The following is a 23,507-nucleotide window of genomic DNA, read 5'->3' as shown; positions in this document are numbered from 1 at the left end:
AGGCAGTTGCTGAAGGTAGATGTGGAATTTCAGTGGTCACCATCACATCAGAGAAGTTTTGACCAGCTCAAATAAATAATATGCAGAGAAATGGAGTTGAGATACTCTTCTTTGGCTTGGCTTCGCGAACGAAGATTTATGGAGGGGTAATGTCCACGTTAGCTGCAGGCTCGTTTGTGGCTGACGTCCGATGCGGGACAGGCAGACACAGTTGCAGCGGTTGCAAGGGAAAATTGGTTGGTTGGGGTTGGGTGTTGGGTTTTTCCTCCTTTGTCTTTTGTCAGTGAGGTGGGCTCTGCGGCCTTCTTCAAAGGAGGTTGCTGTCCGCCGAACTGTGAAGCGTCAAGATGCACGGTTTGAGGCGATATCAGCCCACTGGCGGTGGTCAATGTGGCAGGCACCAAGAGCTTTCTTTAGGCAGTCCTTGTACCTCTTCTTTGGTGCACCTCTGTCACGGTGGCCAGTGGAGAGCTCACCATATAACACTATCTTGGCGATATGAGATACTATGATAGAGATAAAGCCCTCACTCTACGAGTAGATGCATCTATCAGAACAGCATTGATAAAAGAAGGAAAACTAAGAGCTTTTGCCACAAAAGCACTAACAACAGTGGAGACCACATATGCCAATATTGAGAGAGAGAGCTGTTGAGGGTTGTATATGGATGCAAAAAGTTTCACAAGTTTTTGTATGGAAGAACATTTATAGAGGAAAGTGATCATCACCCACTGGAACACATCCAGAGAAAGAACCTAAACAAGGCACCAGCTAGACTGCAGAGATTACTTCTACGACTACATTGTTATGACTTCGACTTAAAATACATACTAGGCAAAGAAATGAAGCTTGGTGATACCTTGACACAACTTTCCCCAAATGAAAAATATGAAATGGAAAACATGGGGATCAAGATGCATCATTTCATCAGTGTGACCAGTAATAAATTAAGCCAGATCAGAGAAGAAACCAGAAAGGACGATGCATTGCAAATGCTTTCTCAACAAGTAATACAAGGATGGCCAGAGAGGATAAAGCAGATACAGCCTTCAATATGTCAATATTGGTCTCTTCGAGACAACATATCATTGGAGAATGGGGTTCTGCTTGCTGGATCAAGACTGATTATGCCTGAAACAATACAGAAAGAAATTCTCCAGAAAATACATGAAAGTTACATAGGAATGGAGAAATGCAAACTCAGAGCAAAGTCAGCCATGTATGGAACTGGTATATACGAAGACATCGAAAATATGGTGGCTACATGTCAAATATGCCAGAAGTACAGAAACTCACAACAAAAAGAGGAAATTATTTCCACAGAAGTACCTGCCAGGCCACGACACAGGCTTGTTCACTGAGAATCAAGAGTGGTTTTTAATGTTACTACTCTAAGTTTCCATTCGTCAAAAGGGTGAAAGTGCTTGAGAGAGCCAACTATCACCTCAGAAATAAGAGTGCTCCTTGCGGAAGAAGAAATGCCTGAGCAAGTAATAAGTGACAATGGAACACAGTTCATGTCAAAGAATTCAGAAAGCTGGTAGCAGAGTATGGATTTGTTATCACAACATCATTCCCATACTACCCCAAAGGTTATGGGTTCATTGAAAGACAAGTGCAAACTGTAAAACACACACAAGTTAAGTGATCTTCCATCATTACGAGCAACACCTTTAAGGGCTGGCATGAACTTCTAAATGGCAGGAAATATAAAACAACTCTGCCAAGCAAAATATACCCTCGAAGACCAGGAGGAAACCAGAAGACTGGCTGACAAGCAAGAAGAAGGACAACAGCTTTATAACAAACATGCACAAACATTGCCAGAACTCTTCAGAGGGCAGCATGTGCATATTCAAAAGCCAATGTTGAAAACATGGTGTCTCAGCTTCTGATGACCTTTGCTGGGGTCCAAGATCATACATTGTCGAGACAGACTAAGGCAATCACCTGAGGAGGAACAGAATTCATATCTGGCTGACACAAGATGTGATGAAGCAGAAAGCTTTAATACCAGCAAAGCCTGCAACACCAATATCAAGTGAGGTATCAAAGGAAGAGACCACAACCACTAATACTGAAACATCAACACAGCAGTTGTCAGGTGAAGTACACAAGCTACATCACCTACACGTGTACCAGCAACACAGAGCCCAACGGTCGCAGCCAAATCCACAAGATGCTGAAGCACCAGTTTGATATTGATAAGAACTATTTAAAAATAGTTGTATAAATAAATTAGTGTACAAGTCTAGTTACTTTAAGTTGCACTGGAAAGAAAGTGATAGAGAACACTAAATTTTTCTTTATCTTGAGAAGGAGGGATGTTGTATAGTCAGGATAATGTGAACTATTTTGTAAACGCTTAAGATACACCCTTCTCACTGTAGTAACTGTTGTGTACCATTGTGGGGCGTATGTATATGAGCGAGTGAAGTTTCCTGTGATGGTGAAAGACATCAGTAAGTAAAACCTCTTCTATTATTTGAATCTTGCATCTCTAAGTTATTTAAGAAGCCTCCCAAATACAACGGAGACATAACAATCACAACACTTGGATTTTGAATTGTGACACTTGGTTAAATATCAATATATATGAGAATTTGGGGAATGCAGAAAGTTGAAACAAGATGAGGATACAACTGTAGAATAGGTTGGGGGTGGGAAGAGAAAATGGAAGGTGATACTGCAGTTTTCATTAGAAAGGTAAACAACAGAATTTTCTAAACAAGAACCACTGACTTTTTTTCCCCATTTACAATTATATCCATCTAAACTGGTTCTGTACTTTTTCAGGAACAGAAGGTAGTTTACCTCACTACTTTCCCCCACCCATCATAAAGTCTTTGCCAGTATTATAGATGTATGCATGTCAGTTCCTCACGTACAGCTTAATTGGAAAACATATTGGCTTTTAAACCTGAAAGTTTCGCATATTGTGCTTCCTCGGTTTGTAATCTGAGCAACCTGAAGTTTGTAATCAAATTCTTAAAATAGGCAAAATGTTGGAGTATTTTCCATGTGGTTTGATAAATCTGCAATGCTGTATTTCATTGAACATAGAACATTACAGCACAGTCGATGCCCTTCGTCCCACGTGTGGTGCCGACCTATTTATCTCCCTTAAAAATGAAACCCTCACTACTTTCTAAATATTATTAATACTTAGTGATTTATTTTTTTTTACTGATGATGATACAGTGTTTCCTGAGTCGCCACACAAACACAAGGAATAATCTCTTACAAGAAATTTAAATGTTATGTTTTTATAAGGGATGGAACAATAACAAGCGACAGAACAATCGGTCTCCCCATGAAAAACCACAAAAAAAAGGAGATGAAATGGTCGTGAGCTCACAACGAAAGCGTTTGCATTGTAATTTTGAAAGCCATTTCTTTTAGTTTCCCTTTTGATCTTGACGTGGCCCTGAGACAGGTCCCCGAGTGGATCGCCGGTTACTATGGTAAAATCCTGTCACGTGACTGGGATGCCACCGAACGTCTCCAGACTCTCTCTCTTCCCCCCCCCCCCCCCCCAGTCTCGTGCGTTCGACGTCAGCGCTGAGGTCAAACAGAGCCCCGTCGTGAAGAAACGGGCTCTCTGCCTACTCGACAGCACGCACTGAGACATTTGTAGTCTGGGATGGCACCAATGCCTGGTCCCACACAACAAGCACTTTCCCCAAATGGTGAGAATAATAACGACATCGTTCAGGACAATGGCACCATTATTCCTTTTCGGAAGCATACAGTGAGAGGGGAACGTTCTTACAGGTAACGAGAGCTCTGTGTAGATATGGCTGGAGGTTGCAACAGAATAAGGAAATGGAAGGGATTACATAAGAAAACTGAAATGTTACCAGTGCTTAAGTTGTTTTGTTTGAAATAAAATTTGGTTTATCAATATATTGGTATAATTCAATAATGAACAGCCCGGAAAACTCGTTTGTTTATCATGTCCTTGTGCTCCCCCCCCCCCCCCCCCCCACCTTCCTTCCTCCCTCCCTCCCTCCCCCTCCCCCCTCCCCATCTGGTTGTTCTAGTTCCTTCTGTGCCGTTATTTCTGATAAGATGAAGTAATTATTCCTGCGAGGTGGGACTGTACTATTTCAACTGCCTGCAGGAGAGTCCAAAAAGATGTGCCTAAAATAAAATGCAGTTCATAAACAGAAAAACAGCACTCCCCAGCGAATTTCAAAAAATGGATTCCTCAGGATTGAGCTGCAGTTGGTGGTGTTATTAAGCAAACCAGATTGATGGAGCTTGTAAAATTCTTGGACCTGATTGGTGGAGTGCCTGATTGTCGAGGTCACCATGTCAGGCATCCAGTCAAATTTCCTCTTGTCGCTGGCTTGTACAAAGGCACCAGATCTCCAACCGTCAAAGGAAATGAGAGGATGTGGGCAGTCAATGTGAAATACATCTCAAATTTAACTTTTAAAAAATTATTAGCTTTCCCTTTATGAAAGTAAGCTGTGAAAGCAATGACTGAATTGGTGTGTGATTCTTTATTGAGATGTTCATGTGGATGGAGGCAAGCTTGTACATCACTTTAAAGAAAATCATTTAGTAGCTGAATCTTTTTTCATATTAAGGTTTCAGAGAAATAGATTTGTTTTGCTGAAATATGCTATTATTTATAATTTTTTTGTGTATGGATTGTATAGACTAAACGGTTAGAATGGTTATTGTTTTTTTTTTCTAGTTTTAATTGTTGATTCAAATCAACCAGAATCTTTGGCCTATGAAAAAGGGCCTTTTCTCAGGATGGGCATGTGGCTTCATTGGAGATGTGCACTGCTGGCTGATCTTAATTTTTATTAAAGGAGTTTAAGGCAATCATTTCAATAAATCTTCCAGAAATTTTATTTCAAAATGGTATATTTTTAATTCCATCATTGTAATGTGACCCTGGTTTGCTTTGTTTGTTAAATCAACATTGAAAGGGAAAAGTGAATTACAGTTCTGTTATGTTTTATAATCAATAGTTTCTAATAACAGAACCTGATAAGACTTGTTCTTAACTTCTTTACATGAGGAAAAATGCCTTCAAAAGCTACAATTTTTATTTTCTCTGTACCTTTCCTGGATAATTGTATGTGTGTAAAACAAAATATTGCAAATCACTTTTCCAGATTCCTGACAAAAAGGGAAATGTCTGCAATTTATCATTTCCACTTCATAGATAGTTATGAATATTTTAAGAAAACTTTCATTGTGCAAAAGGATTTCAGCAAACAATGTTTTGTTATTTGATACAAATGGACCTATAATTTCTATTATCCATTACTGTCTACTGAACATTAAGGCTGTAAACTCCATTATTTACTGTCCCTTCCAAAGTACTCTTGAAAAGGTGGACATGGGCCATCATCTTGAATCATTGTAGCCTTTCTGCATAAGGCAATCCCACCAAGCTGAAGGGTAGGGAGTTTCAGGGTTTAACCTCTCCAATGATAAAGGCTTAGCAATAGATTTCCAAGTCAGGGTGGTGTGTGGCCTGGAGGTAAAGCTGCAGTTCCATACTGTTGCTTTTTTTCTCCTTATCGGTAAAGTTTGTGGGTTTGGAAGATGCGTTGATTGCTGTTGGTCATGCTGCAGCATTAATGCTAAGAGAGAATACTTGATGGTAGATGGGTCAAATGGGTGCTCTGTACTAATAATGTTACATTTCTTGAGTTTTCCTCCAGGAAAATGTGGAATATTTGGTGATTGGTAGTGTTCTGTAGAGGTCAGTTCTGGGACCTTTTATATTCTGTAAATGACTTGGATGAGGAATGAAGTGGTTGGTCAGGAAGTCATGAATGATGGAGGTGTTGTAACCTACAACAACCTTCTTTACTATCCACCACAGGATATGGACAGGATGCAAGTGATGTAGATGTAACTTGAAGGCAAATTCATGGTAAATGGTAGGATTCATAGCAGTGTGGAAGAACAGAGGAATCTTCAAGTCCAAATCTATAGACACTTCAAGATTGTCATGCAGATTGACAGGGTGATTATGAAGATGTATGGTGTGCTGGGCTTCATTAGTTGGGGGATTGAGATCAGGAGTTGTGAAGTAATGTTGCAGGTCTATGTAACTCTGCGACCATACCTGGGGCATTGGTTTCAGTTTTGGTCATCTCATTATAGGAAGCATGGAGATGGTGCAGAGGTGATTTTCCAGAATGCTGCTTGGAGTGAGGAACATATCTTTTGAAGGAAGGTTGAATGAGGTAGGGCTTTTGAGTGAAGGAGGATGAGAGACATAGAGTTTACAGCCGGCATCTTTTTCCCATGGCAGCGTGGACAATGCATGTTTCAGGTGAGAGGAGGAAAGATTAGGAGAGTTGTCGGACGTAAGTTTTTACATAGGGTTGTGGGTGCTGGATTGCACTGCTGGGGGTTGTGGTTGATGAAAAGGGGGCATTTAAAACAAACTCTAAGATGGATACATAGATGGAAAAAAGATGCCAAGTAAAATTGGGGTTATAGGATGTGAGGGAGGGAAAGATGGGATTGATCATGGAATAAACCTGATGGTATACCTGGCAGGGAACTGAAAATTAGTGCCAACCAACTAAATGGTTAGTGTTCATGGACATTTTCAATCTTGCACTGATGCAGTTGGGGGTTCCCACTTGCTTCAAAAGGCCATCAGACTTGCCTGTGCCCAAGAAGATCTGAGTGAGCTGCCTCAATGATTATCACCCAGCAGCACTCACTTCGAATTAACTCTCACTTAAGACATAGACCCTTCACTGCAATTTGCCTCCTGCCACAATTGTTCCCCACAGCAGATTTAATCTCATTGACTCTCCACTCAGCCCGAGATCACCAGGACAACAGCAATACTGTTATGAGTCCAAAGGACCCCAAAACCCAGCAGCAATAGACATTCACCAAGACAAGTAGTTACTCAAACAAAAGTTGTTTTTAATTATCTTTAAACATGAAAACAGAATCAAACTTTAACTTATATCTATACTTAACTAACCCAAATTAACCCCATTCTAATTCTAAGTGCACGTGTATGATGTGTGTGTAAATTTAAGAAAAATTATTTGGTTCACAGTTCAAACTCACTTCTCCTCCTTCCAAGTTCTCTGGTTGCAGGCAATTCTTGTACTGTGCACAGAATTTAACATGTTTAAAGTTCACCAGGCTTTGGTGCTCGAAAGGTAAGTGTTTACTGCACAGGAAGGTTCTTGTAGGGTTTGCAGAGAGAGTTATTTATTGTTCCAGGATTTCCACAACTGAGGTACCACCATTAGTCACTTCAACATTTCGCTGATGAAACTTGCCCCATCAGGGTTCTCCAGATGGTAACCTCTTTCAGGCTAACAGAATTCCTTTCTGTTCCTCTTATTCCAAGAGAAAACATCAGACAGATAACACTTTCAGCCATCCGCCACTCTTGAGTTTTCTGTTTCACACCAGCTTTTCCTGGCTTGTTTCAGCCGTGACTGTTCAGTCTCTTTCAGTGTCACACACACACTGGCTGAGAGCTTGTTGAGCTTGTCTTTTCTCCCTCTCTCTCTAACTGCCAACTGCCAGAAAGCCCATGTGATTCTCTCACTTGCAAAACCCCCCACCTTCTTCAGCAAACCACAGGAGTTCTCCATCTTGGTCAAGCTGTTGTCTTAGGTAAACAAAACCCAGGGGTGACCTTTCTGTGAGCACTCCTTAAGTACTTGAAAACAGCCAGTTTGTCTCCTCCAAGACAATGGTCTATTCGTGTCATGACATCATTTCAATTAGCACCTACTTGTGAAACGTGCATATCATTCTCAAAAACTTTCTGTAAAGTTCCTGAATATGAATTCTTATTTGAAATAAGATCTGTTTTAAAATGTGTCTATGTATGTAACCCACTCTAATCATACCAAATTCCTCCCAATATTTATCCATTACAATACGTATATCAGGCTCCTTTTTAACAATTACATCTCAGCTTTCAGCACAATCATCCCCTCAGTACTAGTCAGCAAGCTTCAAACCTGGGCCTCTGCAACTAGATCCTTGACTTCCTCATCAGAAGACACAGTCAGTGCAGATCGGTAATCAACACAGGTGCACCTCAAGGATGCATGCTTGACCCATTGCTCTGCACTCTACACCCATGACTGTGTGGCTTGGCACAATTCAAATGCCATCTATGTCAGCAGGATCATAGATAGCAATGAGAAAGGGTACAGGCCTGAGAGAGACAAGGAAGATGAGTGGTGTCACAACAACGATCTTACACAGAATGTTAGCGAAACTAAGGAATTGATTGTAGTCTTCAGGAAGAGGAAAACAAGACCAGTCCTCATCAAGGGGGTCAGCAGCAGAAAGGATAAAGAATTCCTGGGTGTCACCATCTCTGAAGATCTATTCTGGGGTAATAACGTTGATGCAATTGTGAAGAAAGCTCGCCAACAGCAATAGTTGAGTGTTTGAAGAGTCACCAAAGACTTGCAAGTTTCTACAGATATACTGTGGAGAGTTTTGTGACTGGTGGTATCACTGTCTGGTATGGAGGTGCCAATGCACTGGGCAGCAAAAGGCTAATGAGGGTTGTAAACTTGGCCAGTGCCATCATGGACATTAGTCTTTACTCCATTGCAAACACCTTTTGGTGGTGGTGTCTCAAGAAAGCAGCTGTATCTTCAAAGTCCCTCCTAGGCCACACCCTTTTCTCATTGCTACCATCAGGAAGTCAGAACAGGAGCCTGAAGATGCACACCTAATGATACAAAAACAGCTTCTTCCCCTCTGCTATCAAATTTTTAAATGGTCAGTGAAGCTATAGACACTACTTTTTTTCCTTTTTGCACTAATTATTTATTTTTAAAGATTGCTCCTAAGGAACTCTAATTTATTGCAATTTTGCACCTGTAATGCATAATACCACTGTCACAAAACAACAAATTTTGTGACATATGTTCATGACAATAAATTTGATTCTATATATTAAATAGGTTGGCACATTACTACTATGTTATTTATTTTCAATTTGCTGAATATAGCTTCTGTGATTATGGGGATAGTGGCGATGCTAAAATGAATTGTTCATTTGGCACATTTCCCTGAATGTGGTTGTGATTGTGTTGCCCTTCAGTCCCAATGCAATGGGCATCGCTTTCATTGAGAATTGGGATCTTCATGGAACCAACTTTTCCCTTAATTTTAACAGTTTATACTATATGTGGTAGGACTGCAAAAGCTTTGATGTGATTGATTAGCGACACAAAAAAAAGTGCAGATCCTGGAAAACCGGTTTGACGGTTCTCAAGGGTTAGGAGTCGGAATGCAGCTGATTGAATAGAAGTGTTGTATTTACACTTACTTGCAGGAAAGTTGCAACAGAGCTAGCACTTGAGGGATTACACAATACACTTGCAACCACTCATGGGTAGAAGAAGGCTTTACAATCAATACCCACCACCACCTCCGATACCCACCACCTCTTGATATCCCTGGCAGGCACTGCTCTTATCTAACAAAACTATTGACACTAGGTACACAATATTACAGTTCAAACTCTGCCTGTGCACACCTTAGCAACAATCCTCTACCATTGCCCATGTTTCTTAACCTGGAGTCAAGCTTGGGCTCAACCCAGAAGAGAAAGAGGTAGATGACTCAGTTTGGTGGGCTTTATAGTGCCATCAGCTGGAGAGTCTGGCTCAGGTATTGATGAGGCAATTCAGGGATCAATGATCTGTGGGCAAGGCTTGACCTTAATTGGTGGGTGAGGTGACTTCCAATCAGGTTCCAGATGGAGAGGCTACATGCCCCTCCACAATCCACATTCCCACCAGATTCCAGATGGAGAGGTTACATAACCCTCCACAATCCACACTACATTCCACCCCTTGGAAATTAAAACACTCGTCAATCATTACATGCATCAATACAGAATAGGAGCCCTCTGGATAAATTTACAAAGACAACATAAAAAACAAAACCCCAATACCATGAGATTGATAGTGGTGTCCCAGTGAATGGCAATAGGCCACCAACTTTTCAGAGCCCCAGAGGGCCACCAGCTTCCCCAAAAGGAATCGTGATGCAGGAACTGGTCCCTTGATTTTTGAATTTTACCCACTGACTCTTGGATATGTTTGGCCAAATGAGTGATGTTCCACAATTCGTACAGCGCTCTTTACAAATCACTGCACAGGTTCCACCTTCAGCAACGAGTAGGTAGTCCAGGGTCATCCAGTTCTTCAAAGTAACCATTCAGGTAGCTGATGACTCAGCTGCCACTTGAGTAAGAGCAACCTCCGTATCGTGCAGTGCCACAGCTGTATCATTGGCTAGTGTCTCCAGCACACTGGTTATGCAGATAACTTCATAGAAGTTATCATACCAATGCTATACTGGGGAAGACAGTCATCCAAAACCTTTCTACCTCTGTGCTGCCCCAATGTACGTGATAGGCTGGGTGCTCCCCAAGGTTGTTAAGGTGGTGGATATAAGGCACAACCTATCCTGGAAAGCAACAACAGTACTATCCCATGGGGAACCAGGGGTAGCTGCAGTGTCCATATATCCATTGAGCGTCCAGCTTTGCTGCACGCTTGACTGTGGATACTTGTGTACCTGGATACCATTCTTGCTTTCACTTGCTATGACCTACCGACAGGTTCGGCCAATGCTCATCAAAACGTCTGCACCAACATTTTCCAGCCTTGTTCGCTGTTGGGGGAGTCACTCTGAGAGTCAGGGCTTTAGTGTTTCTCAAATTGTAGAGAGGAAAAAAAAGTTTCTGAAACACCCACCCCACTGGGGATCACTGGATGTACTGTTGTGTAAGGGAGAAGTTGGTAGAAGGTCACTGCCATGCATTCCCCCCCTCCACCCCCTACATCAGAACACTGAAGGTTGTGTAATTAAACAGTTAATACAAACAGTTGATTTCTGCGACGATGGATGCAAATGGAAGTCTCTCAGCCATGTGCGCTGGAGTTTACATGCAGACCCAGGAATCTGATCTATTGGTGCTGCTGGCAAATTTGTAGGCCACCCTGAAGAACGTGTTGTCGGCTTATCGACGCAACAGTGGCTAGTGTTTTCCATGGTACTATTCGGTGTGGGGGGGGGGTGGTGGTGGTGGTGGTGGGTGGTGTGTTGCAAAACACATTCTCGTCTGGTTAGGCTTTGGGTGTGGATACATGACAGATTAAGTTCACTCTGTATCTCGATCCATTGCATATCTCCAGGCCCATGTGCAATAATTTCCCCCTTTTTTTAAGGTGGACCTTGTAGCTGCTACACCCAAATTCTATCCAATTCCTCAGAGTTCTGAACTTCCATCTCCTCCAATTTGGCAGTGTCAGAGGCCGCCAGATGGCGTGAGAGCAGGGACCACCTCCCATTCCCCTGCTGGCCAGTTGCACAGGAATTGAGGTTGTCCACCACCTGCTGCAGCACACTGAGCCACCCCTGCAGTGTATTGGTGGGTGTCAATATGCATATCTGCTTCTTGAGCAGGCCATTCATTCACTCAATTAGCCCGGATGCTGTGGGCAGTGGGGTATATGCAGCAGCCTTGTGATATTGACTGCCACCCATTCCTGTATTTTGTCTACCTGAAGTGTGAACCCTGGTCAGACAGCACCTCCCATGGTCCTCCATAAGTGGAGGAGCAGTATTGTTGCCCTTTAATGGTGCTGTCCTGGTCAGCCTGCTGGCAGGGCACCCGAGTATGTGTTGACTATGGTGAGGGTGTATTGCTTTTTATTTTTGTGTGGGAGGGGCCTGATATAGTCCATTTGTCATACCTGGCCCTCTCATGACCCAACGAATGTGGCACAAAGGGCACGTTGGCTAATGGCCACCCCTTGGTGTTACTCATTGAAAAATGGAGCAATTGGCAACCATGGTTCTTGCCTCATCATGAGAGTTTGAGAGCCCCTCTGCCCATCGTCATGACCCAATCAACCCTAGGTGCCCACTTTTACTGTGCCCACTATGCCAAGGGTATAGGGTCACTTTGCTTGAGGCTAATGATGGCAGAACATATTTGAGCAGCTTGGTCCAGAGTGGCATTGTGGGCAGTTTCAGCAGTTTCTCTGGAGGTGTGTGTGTCCACGTGGTGGGCTATGTTCGTTCTTTGTTTTGCCACCTCCCAAATGAACTGTCAGTGCTGTTGTCCCCAGAGAGGCCATAGATCTGCCACCCCATCTCTTGCCACCAGGCCATCCATGTTGCCATGCTGTTTGCCACAGCCTAGGAATCCGTTTAGATGTGGACAGGCCCGATGGTCTCTTTTGGGTTGAGTGCCATAGCTACCAACTCAGCCAGTTAGCTGGACATTTCCCCCCCCCCCCCCCACCCCTTCTGTATGTATTTCACTTATAATGGGATGGGGTGGAGTGCTGCTGCCTTCCACCACTGTCTATTGCAGTTATACCAGCTGTCGCCATCAGTAAACCAAGCTTCTTGCTGCTCTCTGGAGTCTAGGGTGTCAAACGTTTGGTCCCAAACCAAGGGGGAAGGCTGTACTGTGGGTAATTCAGGTGGGAGGCCGTCACTTTTGGGTAAGGACATGATCTGTTCATGTAGGCGGCTCATCTCTTTGGGACCTGCCAATGCATGGACTGTTAAGTTCCATTTCCACTTAACTACGCAACTGGGCACAGCCCTCCTTGTGGGTGGTATCCACAGATTTAACCCATCGCATGATTGGGAAGTGCAGCAGGAGTGTGGCTGTTTCTGCTGCTGTTTTGGTTTCTGTGGCCAGCAGCGTGAGGTAGTGGTGGAGCAGTTGATGCTCAAATGGGAGTTTTTGGAGGCAGCTTTGGGAAGGGACTCTATGACCTTGCCTTTTTTGCCAGAGGCTCTACTCGGCTATAATCTATGTGGCAGAGACATGCAATTCAAAGGGTTCAACGTTCTGATGTGGGGGGGGGGGGGGGGGGGGGGGCGCAGCGACTGTGCCTGTTCGACGGCCTGTTTTGCCATTTCAAATGCAGTTTGTTGTTCAGGTCCCCAATGAAACATTGTTTTTTTTTTCCTGGAAACAGTACAGTGGATTGAGGTGCATGGTGAGATGTTTGTACCAGTAACCCAAAAGACCCACAGAATTTTGACTCAACTTCATTGGTGGGTCTTGAGTTGTCTATAATTGATGGTCATGCGCCAAATACCATTTTTCTTTCGTACATGCCAGACCTGACTGTTGAATGGTGAAATGGCAGGCTGGATGACTCCTTCACACAATAGTACGTCTATAGATTCTGTGATCTCTTTATTGCCCCCAGCCATCCAGTATTGTTGATTGCTGACTACCTTGGAGGGTGGGGGAATGATTATGGGGTCCCATTTGGCTGCACTATAGTCGCTCAGGCGGCCCAAAAGGTGAACATCCTCTTGGAGTCTTGGGATTTCCCCCTTCAGCATGTTTATGCCCAAAATGCACTCCGTTCAGTCAGCAACCAAAATGGGGATAGAACAGGGTGCATCATTGCCAATGGATAGGCAATGGCAACTTCTGTGACTGGGATTATGGAGCCTCCTAAATCCTCTGTGAAGACCTGCAGTTCTCCCCAAATCGCAGGATTGCCAGGCATGATAGTGTCAACCAGGTGTGCATTGACCTGTGGGTAAGGTTTGACCTTAATAAGCAGGAGACATGACACGATCAGCTTCCAGATGGAGAAATCACATGCCCCTCCGCAATCCACATTCCCACCAGGTTCCAGACGGAGAGGCTACAAGCTCCTCCACAATCCACATTCCCACCAAGTTCCAGACTGAGGGGCTACATGACTCTCTACAATCCACACAACAATGTTCGAGTAAAAGCTTAAGGGAGGAGGGAGTAGAGCACTGGCAGTAGGTGAATACAGATGGGAGGGGAAAGAGGAGCTGAGGTAATGGGGAAAGGCAGCTGAGAAAAAGCACTCTGGTAGGAGAAGACAAGGGGATGGTGACTGGGAAGGTACATGCAAGTAGGGAGACTGGGAGAGGTGAAGAGAAGGAAAAGGAATGGGACTGGGGAGTTGGAGGCTTGGCAGAAATAGGGTACTAGAAATTGGTGATACCTATATTGATTTACTGTGTAATTGGATCCTGGATTTCCTCACCTCCAGACCTCCATTAGTGAGGATTGGTTTAAAAAAGTCTTTTCTTCACAATTTCTATCAAAACTGGAACACCACAGGGGGATGTACTTTTCATCTTGCACTACTCATTTTCCACCAACTGTGTTGCTCAGTATGACAACAACACTACAAAAGGGGACCATGAGTTGGCATACAAGAGGGAGATTGAAACTTGACAGAATGGTGTATTAACAACAATCTTGCACTCAATTCACCAAAACCAAGGATCTTATTGTTGACTTGAAGAAGTGGGGGGGGGGGGGGGACCCAGAAGTGTATGATCCAATGAGCTTTGGGGGAATCAGGTGGATCTTGGAGGTGGAGAGGCAAGCAAATTTAAATTCCTGGGAGTCGCTATCTGGGAGTACCCTTTCTGGACCCAATGGACTAATTTCATCGTGAAGAAAACACATCAGCACCTCTACTTCCTCAGGAGTTTAGGCAACGCCAATGCCTCTGAGTGGATAGCCCTGCACTCAGTAAACATAGCCCAGAACATCACAGGCAAAACTCTCCCTGCCATTGAGAAAATCTACAGGGAAGCTGTATTCTGACAATAAATCTGAAATTTGGAATGCTGACTAGTTGGAGAATGCTGAGATGGAGTATCCAGTGTTGTTCCTCCAATTTGTGTGTACACTCAACCTAACAGTCAATTGGTTGTGATCTACTATATATGGCGAGCTCTCCACTGGCCACTGTGACAGAGGTGCACCAAAGAAAAGGTACAAGGACTGCCTAAAGAAATCTCTTGGTGCCTGCCACATTGACCACTGCCAGTGGGCTGATATCGCCTCAAACCGTGCATCTTGGTGCCTCAAAGTTCGGCGGGCAGCAACCTCCTTTGAAGAAGACCGCAGAGCCCACCTCATTGACAAAAGGCAAAGGAGGAAAAACCCAACCCCAACCAACCAATTTTCCCCTGCAACCGCTGCAACCGTGTCTGCCTGTCCCGCATCAGACTTGTCAGCCACAAACGAGCCTGCAGCTGATGTGGACATGTACCCCCCTCCATAAATCTTCGTCCGCGAAGCCAAGCCAAAGAAGAACTATTTGTTGGATCACTTGGCTTTGTCTGTTGTATGCTTTGTAAACTACTCAGCTATTTAAATAACACAAAGATTGGAGGACACTCTTGAGCATAGACTTCGAATTAGAGAAGTACCAGCAATAATGTTAGTAGCTTCTATATGGGTAACAGGAAAATGTGGTTCACTCTGAGCATCCACTTTCTGATCTTTCAACTCTGGATCTATCAAACCCCTTTACAAGTTTATATTGAATTCATTTAACCTTGCCCTTCTATACTCTGATACTACTTTCAAAGGTATGTTGGGAAGGAGGAAGTTGGTGAGAACTGGATGTTTTTATTACTGCTTGTTTCAGGTCTCATTCATTTTTCTAGCCAAAAAAAAATTAACTTTCAGCTTTGAATAAACCAGTCTTTAGTCTGACCCTTGCTCACCCAAAGACCCATTCTCAAGCTCACATCTGTCCATGGTCTTTCAAACTACCCCACCCTGACCACCCACAGATTGGAAGAACAACATCTTATTTTTCATCTGGGTACTCTCTAACCCCAGGGAATGAACATTGAGTTCACTGTATTCCACTAATTAGCTTGCTTTTCCCCCCTTCTCCCCCCCCCCCCCAACTAGTTATTCCAGTTTCTACTTCCTTTCTCTTTTCACCTAGCTCAGACTCCTTCCCCTCCCTCCCACCTTGCAGTGTTTCTCCCCCCTCTCCACCTATCATCTCCCACCCTCACCACCCCACCCTTCCCCTTTTGTTAAGACATCTCTCATGTTCCCCCACGCCTTGATGAAGGGCTCAAGCCCGAAACTTTGGTGATGTATCTTCACCTTTGCTACATAAAGGCACTGTTTGACCTGCTGAGTTTCTCCAGCATTTGCGTGTTTTTTTTCATTTTAGAAATGAGGTTTTTTTAAAAAACATTAGACTTTGGGGCACTACTGACAGCATTCTTTTGTTCTCTTTAAATGGAAGCACTTTTCAGTTGTATTTAGGATTGTTGTATTTCATGCTGATGTCTAAAATTATTTTCAAGCATTTGGATAACTTGCCTTGAAGGGATTATATTGTTGCTTCAGCTAGTATTTGATATTTTATCTTGCTGCTTGGAAATTATATTTTTTAAGTGTGCTGGGAAAGATACTTAAAAAGGGAAGATGCTGAAATTGTGTATTTTATTCAATGTACAGACATTGGATATAACTTGGTGGGGGTGAGAGAAGGAAACAAATAAAGGCCTTCATTAGCCATGTGAGTAGTGCACACAACAGATGTGGAGTCTCGAGGAAAGATTGGCTAAGTCGTCAACATGAGTGTAAGTGAATGCAATTTTTAAATAAATTCTGAGAAAGGGATAAGAAGCACATGAAGAGCTATATCAACCACTGGTTGTTGATAAGGTGGATTGATATAAAAAGCTTGCAATGAAGAAATAGAAACACAATACAGTAAGCAACAGATTACTACAAAGCAGAATTCTTGAAGAAAATAATTGTCGGAGGAACTGCTGGTAGTGCAAGACATTCTCAGTACTATTATAAGGTGCTGATTTAGATTACATGCTCAAGTGTCTGAAGTGGGCATGAACCTCGTGTCTAGAGAAATGAGCAAGATTGACAACTGAGGCAAGGCTGTCATGATGTAGATAAGTTAAGCAAATTGCGGCAGGAAGTTAGAGTACAAGAAATTTTAACTTGAATCTTTGGTATACAGTAGGAATCCTCCTTGGTCTTTGTTTTATTTTTCCTTTTTTCCTTGAATAAGAAGCAATTATGGCTTAATTGTCAAGGATTGCCTGATTTTAAAAAAAGTCTGAGCTTGCCTAAAATGAACTTGTCACAGATTTTAATACCATTTGTGACTATTTCAATGACAATTTTCTTTCTCTATGTAAGGAACCAAAAAACTTTAAATTGTGATTTTCAAGTCAAAATTATTGTCATCTGATTGTACATCTACAACCCAATTAAACAATGTTCTCCGGTCCTTGGTGCAAAAACATTCAGATACACAATCAGACATAACACACCTACAGACAAATAATACATATGCAGGACAATTATTATACCTTTAAAAAATATTGCTTTGTACAAATTTTCATCCAATGATGCCTACTACAAAATGAATGCAGTTTGACTTTTAGTTAGCTTTTGTCTGTGAACATTCTACATGGTTTGTTTATAAAATTGATGTATCATTTGACAAGATGTTATTTGACAGCATCCTTAATTATTCATGAAATCAACACCACAGTTCCCTCCATAATGTCTGGGACAGACTTTTTTTTCCTTTATTTGCCCCAGTTTTAAGTTTGTAATTAAAAATTCAATAATTAAAGTGTAGATTCTAGATTATATTAAAGCATATTTGTATACATTTTGGTTTGACCTTGTAGAAATCACAGCACTTTTTGTACGTAGTCCCCTCATTGCAGGGCACCATAATATTTAGGACATAATAAGGGTTTGTCCCTTAAAGTCGTCATATTTAGTACTTTGTTGCAAATCCCTTGAATGCAATGACTGATTGAAGTCTGATTCATCGATCTCACCAGGTGCTGAGTATCTTCTCTGGTGATGCTCTGCAGGCCCCTACTTACAACCATCTTCTGCTCATGGTCATTTCGGATGCTTGTCCCCTTAAGTTTTCTCTTCAACATCTGGAAGGCATGCTCAGTTGGATTTTGATCAGGTGACTGACTTGGCCATTCAAGAATTTTCCAGTTTTTAGCTTTGGAAAACCTCCTTTGTTGCCTTAGCAGCATGTTTGGGATCATTGTCTTGCTGTAGGATGAAGTGTCGTCCAAAAGTTTGGAGGCATTTGCTTGAACTAGAGCAGATAAGATGTTTCTATACACCTCAGAATTCATTTTACTACTACCATTACACCTGAGAACCCAAGTGCCCCAAACATAATGGTACCCTGAAATGAGGGAACTATGTTTAAAAAGTGCTATAAATTCTTCATGGTTAAACCAAAATATATACAAATAAATGAATTAAATCTGGAATGTGGCCTCTAATTTCTAGGGATTTTTTAAATTACAAATTTAAAATTCTGGAGTGGAGGGCCAAATAAAAGGGGGAAAAAATGTCTTGTCCCAAACAGTATGGAGGGCACTTTATATTACCTTTTCTTATCTGGGTGGGTTACTGCTTGGGTTTTTTCCCCCCTAACAGTGATGTGTTTGTTGTCTGGTGATCTTTCATGGGTTAATTATCTACTTTTATTATAATGTGTAAATATCCCAAGATAATGGCACAGAATAAAAAGTAGGCACACTTGATAGATTAGAGCAAACCTTGAATTGCTGTACTTTCAGGTCTCTGGTACAGTTTGTGTGGCATGGTATGGCTCAAAACAAGAAATGTTGTTAAGTTTTTTTTTCAATCCTTAAAAGTGAGCATTGTCACTGAGACAGCTAACACTAGTGAAGTAAATCGACAGCCACATTTTGAATTGAAGACTATTGAATTGCAGCAGTGCTGGTCCGACAGCATGACAGTAGTCATTAATGCCTGATATAGGCTGGTGCAGTACAATTTCCTGCACCAGCTATATCTTACGCCGCAAAAATTACACACAGTAAAATCAGAAACCTCAGAATTGTGTTTTACATGTGGCATAGAGATAGGAACCTTTGTGCATTCAGCCTGGTTATGCACCAAGGTGAGATCCTTTTGGTTAGATCTAGGGGATATTTTGGGAAAAATCACAGGGTGGACTTACCACAGGATCTAGAGCTGTGCCTGGACATGAGTTTGAGATTGTCCAAATATCAAATTCAGTTTGTAAAGGCTGTGGCCAGGAAATGTAAAGCGATTGCCTGGTAGTCTGACTCTCAGCTGAGAGCTGAACACTACATGTTGGAGCATGGAGATGCAAAGGTGTGTCCCCCAGAGAAAACTACCTACAATCTGAGGAGGAGGAGGTATGGCACATATGTTGAAGTGTGGCAGCCGTACTTGCAGTACATTGGAACGCAGGTATGATTCCCCCCCCGCCCCCCACCCAAAAAAACTTCTTTTAAAGGAGCGGTGGATGGTAAGTTCAAGCCAGTCCCGGAATGCCAAGATTGAAGAAATTACTCTGAGACCTGGTTGACACACCAACCTGACCCTGCCCCCCAAGTTTTTTTTAGTCTCTTTTTGTTTTTTTAATGTGTATCTTGGTATCTTTTTGTCTTATGTTATCTTTGGATTATTTTGCCTTTTAACTCTTTGCTGGACCACTTACTTTTATTTGTAGTTACTTGTTAATAGCACTATTCTTTACTTCTGGTTAGATGATAATTGCATTTCATTGGCTTTGTATCACAATGACAATAAAGTTGAATCTAAATCTTATCCTCTAAAACTAACAAAAAACCATTATCTCACTCAACCTGTCATCATAAGACATTCTCTAATCCAGCTCAAAAGCATCCTGGTAAATCTCCTGTACATTGTCTCCAAGCTTTCATATTCTTTCTATAATGAGATGACCAGAACTAAAAGCAATTCTCTTATTGTGATTAAACTAGAATTTTGTATTACTTGCAACTCTTGACAATTCCCTGACTAATGAAGGCCAACACGCCACAAACTGCCTTAACTACCCTTTAACATTGCATGGCAATTTTGAGGGATCTATGGACTCAGAGCCCAAGATCTCTCTATTTCTCCACATTATACTAAATCCTGCCCTTAACTATGTACTCCACCTTCAAGTTTAATCTTCCCAAGAGCATCATTTCACATTTTTTCAGATTGAATGACATCTGCCATTTCGCCACCCAAATCTGCATCATGTCTATGTCCTGTTAAAAGTTTAGATTTATTATCATACATGACATCACATTCAACCCTGAGATTTTTACCCTGTGAGCCAGGCAGAGTTTATACTTGTCGGTAATGCAAAAAACTGTACTCAAGATGCAGTCAAAAGAGAGAAATATAAACAAAAAAAGTGCAGAAAATAAATGTTTATAATAAATAATGTACACAGTAAGAGTCCTTAACTGAGTCTTTGAGTTTTGTATTTTTTAAGGAGTCTGGTAGTGGAGGGGTAGCAATTGTTCCTGAACCTAATGGTACAGGTTTTGTGGCACCTATGCCTCTTTCCTTATGGCAGCAGTGAGAAGAGAGCATGTCCTGGGTAGTGTGGATTCTTTGATTTTGCTGCTGCTCTCTGATGGCAGCATTCCATATAGAATTTTAAGGTGGGGAGAGTTTTGCCTGTGATATACTATCCTGTGTCCACTACTTTCTGTAGGGCTTTCCTCTCAAATAATTGGTGCCCCCAGATCAGGGGGTGATGCATCCAGTCAGCAACCTCTCCACCACACATTTGTAGAAGTTTGCCAAGGTTTTGTATGTCATACCAAACCTCTGCAAACTCATGAGAAAGGAGAGGCGCTGATGTGCTTTCTTCATGATGAGATTGAGTGCTTTGGCTCCAAGAAAGATCCTCCAAGCTAGTGACTCCCAGAATTTTTTATTTGCTCACCTTCTCCACTTCTGATTTCCCCAATGATCACTGGATTGTACACCTCTGGTTTTTCCCTCCTAAAGTCCTACAACAACCTCTGAACTAGCTACAACCCCCTCCAATCTTCATCTCATCTGTAAACTTACCCCATGTACACCACCTTCAAACCATGTACTCCACCTTCAAGTCCAATCTTCCCAGGGGCATAATTTCACACTTTTCCAGATTGAAGTCCAACTGCCACTTCTCCACTCAACTCTGCATTCTGTCTATCATGTTGTTCCCTCAACGAGCTCCTAGACTAGTTGCAACACCTCCAATCTTCACCTCCAAACTTTCTGACCTACCCATCCACTTCTCAAACAACTTGTTTATAGAAATGTTACTACATGGCATCAAACACAAAGGGTTCTATTTGCTCATTTTGAATCCAGCACAGTCTGCCACAAACTTTATTAATTGTTTGTAACAGTAATACAATTTGCTTGACTTGGATAATTTGTAACCTTCTATTTGGAGCAGACCAGTGATCATGTTAATATGACATTTTTCATTTTGAAAGACCTTTCAAGGGATTTGGCAGGAGTATAATAGTTAAAAATTAAACCTAATGAAAGGGTATCAGGGATGCTGAAAGCTTGCACCAACAGGTTTTGAAGACTGCAAGAGAGATGGAGGCAGAATGTTTTAAGAGCTTAAAGCCAACATGTCTGAGGACATAGATACTAAATACAAAGTGAAATGAATGAGGCATGCCATGAAAGGGAAGAGTTAAAGCGAGTGCACCTTGCAGGATTGGAAGCAGTTACAGAAATAGAGACTGATGAGGCCATGAATGGAATGAAAGTATTGGGCTTTTACATGTAATGAGCACATGGGTGATTGTTGTTGGGGTAGGGATGAGGAATTTAGAGAGAGTGGAAGATGAAAGCCAAATAGACTGAGGCTTGGTTAAGGACATTGGATGCTGCAGCAGTCTTTGTGACTGGTGAAATCACGACTTTTGGCACAAAGTAATGGGACAGCTCATGTTTATGCTGACGTGTTTTCTCATAACAAATTGTATGAGGATAATATGGGAAATAATTTGAACAGTTACATGTTATCTACATTCTTTTGTTTTAAAAAAAACCCAACTTTCAAAATGTGGGAACTAACCCACAATCAGTTTATCCCACACTGAATGTGTCAGATTGCATACTCCTATTCCTATTATATTCTAAAAAGATCCTTATCGCTCAGGAAGGAATAGAAAAAAAGATTTGCTATAGTTATTGGTCAAACAATAAATTTTATATTGTGTGAATTGTACCATTAAAAGCAACAATTTGCATTTCCTTAAAGCCTTAATACAGAAAAAAACACCAAGGAGCTCACATGGGTCAAAAGGAAGACGCTCATTAAATTATGGATGCATCAATCAAAGAAATGTTCTATTTGATATTTTGTGCTTTCCACTTTTATAATGGATTTGGGTGAAAAAGGATTTAGCTCCAATTCTGCATTCTATGATGAAATTAGCTCAGATGGCAGAGCTTCTGGAGCCATAGTAGCGGCAACGCTGTTGCTGGTGCGGACCTACGGGGAGTGAGGGAGCAGAGGTTCAGTGCTCCTGCGAGGTCGAGCCGCCCAGTCGATTGCTTTGAGGGAGCCGACAGGGATTTTAGTTGAAATCCTGTGACCATAGATCTGCGCCCAAGATGGGGGTACTTATTAATAGCCAGCAGCCACAAGGGACTGCAGACTCTGGGGAAGCCGAGGACTGGAGCAGGGCACCAGAGAATGTGGAGATCTCTGAGAAGAAGTGGAGAAGATGACCTCCGGGGACGGTGACCATGGCGGCGCACCAATGAAGGGTCTCTGCAACTGAGGGATCAGTGCATATGGTGGACTGCTGGCAACTCGAGGTGAGGAACCAGTGGAATCTGTGGGCTGCTGGAGACTGCTGTCGTGAGACTCATGTTGGGTTGTGGACTGCTGGAGACTGGCTAGAAATGGCTGGAGAGGTACCTGGATGTGAGGAGGTGCTGAGGATGCTGTAGGGTTCCTGACCACATCGGAGGTTCAAATCTGGAGCTCGGGTTGCCAATGGTTTGGACTGGACTCTGTGTGGCTGCAGGGGCTGAGGAAGTGCTGGAGGTGAATCTACGGACATTGCGTTTCTAGGGATGTTCTCTCTTGGTTCTCTGACTGTAAGAGGCGCTTAGTCAATTCCTGCCGGTGGCTAATCTGTCTGCCTTGCAGCAGGGAGAAAGAAATTTCATGTAATATGATGCTGTTTTATTACTATGATAATTGAATCTTGGAATGTAAATAAAGGCTTGCAGAATTGTTTTTTTTAAGGGATAGAATTGAGATTAATTTTATTGCATGTTCATTGCTGAAATTCATTGATAATCTGGTGCTATGATAAAGAATATCTAGTTGAAGTCTGGGCCCTAAAATACTTAGTGGTGGAAGATCATGGAAATCAATCACAACATGTCATAAAAGTTCAGAGAAGGAAATAACGAGGTTTGATCTGGAAGATCAAGAATTTACATTCTCATACCCCTTGTATAGATTTTGACAAAGCTATATCTGGTGCTACTGTTTTACATTGAATCAATAACCATTCTTGTCCACAAGCAGTAGCTCAGTACAAATTAAAACTGAATTCATACAGTGTTGTGTATCTATATTGTTGGGTTTTAAGTTTCATAACAAAAATACAAAAATTAAGCTCATTCCCTTCACCTTTACTAAGCAGAGAACCAAACAATTTTTTACTGCAAACTACAAATAAGGATTTAATAAAAAAATTAAATGATTCATTTTCATTTGGACATACAAAACAAAATATTCACTTAGCTTAATAATGCTGAATTAAGACTAGACTTTGCTGTAGTTTTTAGTCTATTTTCAATTTCTGATATGCATATGAGT

General features: G+C 42.0%; 1 protein-coding gene across 4 annotated transcripts in view; it reads left to right on the top strand.

Annotated features, from left to right (window-relative positions):
* The window catches only part of mapre2 (microtubule-associated protein, RP/EB family, member 2), a 134,035-nt gene that overhangs the window by 67,416 nt on the left and 43,112 nt on the right, over positions 1–23,507 (top strand). Inside the window, exon 1 of one of the 4 annotated variants that reach the window (XM_069921598.1) lies at positions 3,542–3,774. The exons of 2 other annotated variants lie outside the window; for them this stretch is intronic. In XM_069921598.1, the coding sequence (XP_069777699.1) occupies positions 3,644–3,774 (131 nt within the window). In that variant the 5' untranslated portion in view covers positions 3,542–3,643. Of the gene's footprint in view, positions 1–3,541; positions 3,775–4,385; positions 4,469–23,507 lie in introns of those variants that run through there. One more of the 4 variants, XM_069921601.1, reaches the window with a different exon arrangement.

Source organism: Narcine bancroftii, chromosome 2 (assembly GCF_036971445.1).
Source record: "Narcine bancroftii isolate sNarBan1 chromosome 2, sNarBan1.hap1, whole genome shotgun sequence".
Classification (NCBI taxonomy): domain Eukaryota; kingdom Metazoa; phylum Chordata; class Chondrichthyes; order Torpediniformes; family Narcinidae; genus Narcine; species Narcine bancroftii.
Note: the sequence above shows the minus strand (reverse complement) of the source record. Positions and strands in the feature narration are given on the sequence as shown.